The sequence below is a fragment of the Rhea americana genome, unplaced genomic scaffold, assembly GCF_003343005.1.
Source record: "Rhea americana isolate MKP2758 unplaced genomic scaffold, rheAme1 scaffold_90, whole genome shotgun sequence".
Classification (NCBI taxonomy): Eukaryota; Metazoa; Chordata; class Aves; order Rheiformes; family Rheidae; genus Rhea; species Rhea americana.
The window spans coordinates 2,469,815-2,475,336 of record NW_028187089.1 but is presented as its reverse complement, the minus strand read 5'-3'; the positions used below and the strand labels follow the sequence as shown (position 1 = coordinate 2,475,336).

The 5,522-nt window shown below is 44.8% G+C and overlaps 2 protein-coding genes across 2 annotated transcripts in view; both read right to left on the bottom strand.

Moving 5' to 3' along the window:
- Positions 1–5,266, bottom strand: part of FAAH2 (fatty acid amide hydrolase 2) — a 15,031-nt gene extending 9,765 nt beyond the window's left edge. The window contains exons 1-3 of the mRNA XM_085324298.1: positions 5,206–5,266; positions 818–911; positions 175–568 (exon numbers count right to left, since the gene is read on the bottom strand). Of these exons, the coding sequence (XP_085180424.1) occupies positions 175–568; positions 818–911; positions 5,206–5,266 (549 nt within the window). The remainder of the gene's footprint in view (positions 1–174; positions 569–817; positions 912–5,205) is intronic.
- A 39-nt stretch (positions 5,267–5,305) lies between these two features.
- Positions 5,306–5,522, bottom strand: part of LOC146584705 (transmembrane protein 47-like) — a 9,583-nt gene continuing 9,366 nt past the window's right edge. The window contains exon 4 of the mRNA XM_085324305.1: positions 5,306–5,519. Coding sequence (XP_085180431.1) covers positions 5,349–5,519 — 171 coding nt within the window. The 3' untranslated portion in view covers positions 5,306–5,348. The remainder of the gene's footprint in view (positions 5,520–5,522) is intronic.

The following is a 5,522-nucleotide window of genomic DNA, read 5'->3' as shown; positions in this document are numbered from 1 at the left end:
CGCCCGTGGGGCTGGGGCTGGGGCAGTCCCAGCGCAGGGGCGGGGGCTGGGGCAGTCCCAGCGCAGGGAGGCTGCCGCCCCGGCGGCGGAGGTGCCGCGGCAGCTGCCCGCTCCCCTCTGTCGTGAAACTGTCATGGCGGCCACCCCATGGAAGCTGTCATGGCGGCCGCCCACCTCCCCTGCCTCATGTCCGCCGCGGAGCGCGGGGCGCCGTGGGGGCGGCAGCCCGTTGCTGCCCGCAGTGCCCTTGGGGAGCTTCGCCCTTTCACCCTGTCCGGCCAGAGCTGCCCCCCGCAGCCAGGGGTGCGAGGGCATCCATGGGGCGTGGTGCTGGGCCGGCAGCCGCCCACCGGCCTGCCCACGCCGCGCCTTGCCCTGGGGCCCTGCRCCCCGGCTGCTGAAGCGCAGCGGCTGGAAGCAGGTGTGAGGACACCTGAGGGCCGCTAGGCCGAGGGCGAGCGTCTCGCTGTTGCACACTGCTAAGGCTGATTCTCTGTTGGGTACTCGTGACCCGTCCAGGGATGTAACTGTACCATGCTCTTCCACCAAGTGGGAATTCACCTCTTTACTGCAGGGGCGAAGCTCATGAGGAGGGGTAAATCAGGCAATTTAACTACTGATTAGAAATTTAAAATAGCCTAGTGAAGAAAGACTCTTATTATTTTTAAGGGAATTTGGGATAGCAACTGGCCCTGTTAAAATGTCTTCACCAGCAAGCTCTCTTGGGCAACATTCAGAAGGAGCCTGAAGCTGCCCTGGCTGAACTGCGGTAAGGCACTGTGGTTGAGTGCATCAGCAATACATCTGGCTTGCTTACAGGAGTGTCTTGTGTTCAGGGTGAGGACGAGATACTTCTGTGTACTGTGGAGATTGCCAGTCCACATCTAAAAGCCTGTCCTCAAGGTCTAGCTCTAAATGCAAACAGAGCAGATATTACCAGCCTGTAGGATTTTAAAGCTGATGAACTTAAATGATATCTAGTTATATCAATCCTGTATGTTTTAAACATTGAGCTTCATTCTCAAGCTTGTCCCTCATAAAAGACAGCAATTAATACACTTGTTTTTAAACAAGCACTGAGATTTTTAAAGACCTTGATTACATAAGCTGGAAACTAAAGAACACTGGATTACCCTCAAAGCAAAAGTTACAAGAATTGGTAATACTGGAAAAAAATGTTATCTTTTGAAACAAGTATTTGCATCTGAGCTGACTCTGTTCCTTCTCATACTTGGCGATTAAATTCTCAGTGAAAAGCACTGAGATGCACATATTCCTTTCCTTATGAAAAAGTTTCATCATTGCAAAGCCAGCTTGTCAGTATTTATAAAAATAATTTTCAGCATACACAGCCTGGGAGGATACTAGATTGACTTCTGTCCTGTAAAAAAACGGCTAAACATAAATGGGAAATAATCTTGATAATATTTCTTTTTCACAAGCTCTTACCAAGAGACWTTTTTTTYCCCTTTCCTAATGGATGSAAGAGGGAAGAAAAGAACAGGAAAAGTTTCTTTGCCTGTTYAGAGTTGRTTGGCTTTGCACTAGAAAACCATGGAAAGCTTCATCTTTTAGTTGGCTTAGTTARCAGAAACCTCTGCAAAGTTCATAAAAGCCTCTCCAGCTGTTAAACTAGAGATTTCCCTTACTCCTGGATGAACAAGGGAAATTTTTATGCCCTGCTGATTTCCCTATCCCAGTTTTTCCTTTCCTTTGATGGGTCTACCTTGACCATACACTATGGCCAACTCTGGTATGAATTACAAGCACTGCTGTGCTCAGTGCTTCCTCAGACCAATGTGCATTGTTGCTGACAGTGCAAAGGGAGATTTAAAGCTCCTTTCCCCGTTTCCCTGACAGTGCTGAAACACCCATGCAAGTGGCCTTATCTAGATCTGTATACAGCCTTTGCCCTTTCCCCTGTAATATCTAAGCAGCTACGCACCCTTAGATTACAAAAGATACAGGCTGAAAAATCTGTGCATGTGGCTTAACCTTTCATCTGCATTCTTTGTGTAATCACAGCTTAACAGAGACCCGAAGTCGTGGGTTTACAAGAAACTGTAAGTCAGGACTTGTTAAAACTTGGCCCATGAAATCTTCTGGCAGCACCAGCAGTTGCAGCTTCAAATTGCTAGGTCTGGAACTTGCGCAAGGAATGGCAAGACTCATTCAGAGCTTACAAATGCTCTGTGTAAGCCAGTGATCCTAAAGCTGCATTCCAAAGCTAGAACAGTAAAATACATCATTTGAAAAGAGCCAGGGCTAAAATGATCCTGCCTCCTCAACTTTGTACATTGCTGATCTTGCCAATTTATTTCTCACTCTGTGGGACTGATTTGCCAATTGTTGTCCTGGTCCTTCACAGATGTTTACAGTCACGGGTGTAAGCAAAATTAGTTCTGTCCTGGGTCTCTGCTTCCCTTTGCGGCCTAGGAATTTTAGCAGAAATCTTCTCTTTGCAGCCCAGCTTTGCACTCTTGTTTGCAATGGAAAGTGTCTCTTTTAATCTTTGTTTGGCAGCTTTCAAGAACAGTGTTTTGAAATTCATACCAGATTAGCCAACACATGCTGGCATGAATTCCTTACATCCCTGTTGATCACACTGTATACCAACGTGTCCCTGATAGCAGCTAGTACTGTTTCTCATTAGGTCATGCAGGTGAGCTTTCTGCAAGTTATGCCAAAAGAACAGCTATCCCAGTTCATGGGAGCAGGTAGCCCAGCTGAGCATTATTTCCCTGAAAAGTGGAAACTCGGGTAGCGGGTGCTCTAGAACTAAAGTATCAATAAACCTAAGATTAAAATTATTAAGACTGCACTTCATTTGTCAGAAACAAACAAGCAAACTCTAGGAAGCCAGCTATTTCTAGAATAATAAAAAAAAAGCAGCCAAGAGCAAGAGTGTTGAAAACATGCAATGAAGTTCACATATCCAAACCTGCTCCACCACTTTATAATAAGGAACGCTATCTACTTAGAAGAAAAACATGATTAGTAAATCTTGACCTTATGCCAATCATTATCCCAGGTCATTTCATTACTGTCAATGGCTTAAAAAAAGATTAGCAAGAATATATGGAAATTAGAGTGGTTCTGCTCAGTCTATTTATCATTTATCCAGTCTCTTCTGGATCTYTTCACCAATGCAGAGAAAACAAAACTTTGGGGTGGGGGTGGAAAGCCTTGAAAACACAATTCTTTCCCATGCAAAATGAGTCATTTTAAAGCTTATCTTTAAAATAAAGCTTCAGAACAAAACTGTTTATGTGGAACAATGGTGGAAAGGGAGAAGAGAGAAGGGATGTTCAAAGGTTTGGATTTAAACACATGACCTCAACACGTATTTTCCAGCTGACTCCCGACATGCAAATATTCCCACATCTCACTCCATGCAGTGACTGAGACGGCAGCATAAAGCAGCAAATCCTTACTAAAGACCTTCACTATGAGGGTGGAGAGCCAAGAACTGATTTCATGATCTACAATTTTAATAATAGCAATARAATGGGAAAAGAAATTTAGAGGAGCTTCCTCTGAGCCTGCTTTTAACTAGAGCAACTACTGGGTGATGCTATATTCTGCGTTTCCATTATTTGTCTTCTTTAGTTGTCACAAGTTTGCCAGAAGCTAGACTATTTTGCCCAAGGTATTTGCACAGCTTGTGCTTCCTAGCATTATGGAAATGGTGCATTCCCCCAGGAAATGTCACTTACGCTCTCTACAGCACATTGATTGTCTTCAATAGTGTCCTATAACCACACGATGGGGCTGTTGGTTTATGTTCCCTGCCCTGGGCCAGAAGACTGCTAAGCCAGCTGCATCTGGAAGATTTGCTTCAGATTGTCAGTGCTAAAACAGAGAGGTCAGAAAAAGCCATTGCATTAAAACACATGGAATCCAAAACTGAGAGAGCTTAATGCAAGTCAAATGATGAGCTTCACAGGACCTTTTTGTATGTTGYCATGGACAGATTTATAATTATTACTTAAGAGCTTGACTGGAAAGTTCTCTGCCAGCATTGCCATATTATGCTGCTGTTGAGTACCTGTGTTGTAAGCATWCAGAGTTTTGAAAAAACAGGTTTGTGAAATTGCTCCCAAAATCTAGTCCCCATACCTGCATACTCAGGGAGGCAGGGCACTGCGTTTAAGTAGAAGGGACTTCACAGGATCTTTTGCCTGCTCACAGGGTGAAGGGCTGCTCAGAAATGAGGATCTTTAAGAACACAGGAGAGCTTTCTGAAATACAGGCTGAGAACAGGCAAGTAAGTACCTTTTCAGCAATACCAGTTTGCAGCTGACTGGCAGTGGAAGTTATAAAAAGCTTCAGACAGAGCTTTAGCTGAGAGAGATGCAGGTCTGAATCTAGTACAGGCACTCTGCCTGCCTCCCTCAGCTCATGGGTTTTGGCAAGACAGGTCCTACAGAGACACTTCTCCAAATGTTAGAGAAGTTTTATTGCTTCCATTGGCTTTAGCACCACAGTTGAGTCCCCATGAGCTGGACTCTGGATTTCTCCATCATGGATTCCTTTRGGCAACAAAGATTGCAAAGAATCTGGGATTGGGAGGCTTGAAGCATTTCTGGCTTGCAGCAGCTTTGCAGCAACGACTTGTCTCATGGTTAGTCCAAAGAGCTAAATTTGCAATTCCTGCTTATTTATATCCCAGACCTTTTCAACTCTGATGTCTCTTCCCAACTGCTAGTGACAAAGTCACCTGATCCTTTAACTATCTCTAAAAGAAAATACCTATGCAGACTGAGGCAGGCTCTTTCATTTATTCTCCTCAGAACCAGAACATAGTCTGCAGACTGCAGCCACCAAAAGATGAGACCCAGTAGCTCTCAACTTTGCACCCAGGCTTTCCTGTGAGCTTCATTCTCAGCATATGTGCGTAGATAACCCAAGCCCCATGTTACAAATTTCCAACTTGCCATTAGTGTGATAAATATATCAGAAGGAAAGAAATGAGAATGACTTCCTTCATTAAACAAWGAAAATCAGTTCCTAAAATCACCTCACTGTCCCAACCTGTGTTATAAAAATAAGRACAATGAAAAAAACCTGCAGATCAACCCATGAAGGATACAGAAACTAGCTGATTATTCTGAGGAGCTGTTACCTACTTCTTTCCGTTGCCCTGCTCCCTTAATGAATGTCAGATCTTCATATCYGTCTTGTTTATAAACACAGTTCACTTACTGCCAAGGTTGTTCTTCAATATCTTAGGAAACAGATGCTCCAGGATACYCAAGGACCCCATAACCACCCTTGCCCACCCCTCCCACCCTGGTCTGGGCAATCTGGTTCCGCTCCAGTAATCTGATGTGGCTAGCCTCCCGTGCCTAGTAGGAGGCACCCTCATAAATGTCTGTGCGTAGGCAGTAGAGGATGGCTGCACCCAGCATGAAGATGGCAGATCCCCAGCCCAGGCCATAGCCCCAGTTGAATTCGTGGTAACTCCTCAGCATGCTACTGTCAATGAACTTGATTGGATAGAGAATCAAGGCACAGATCTG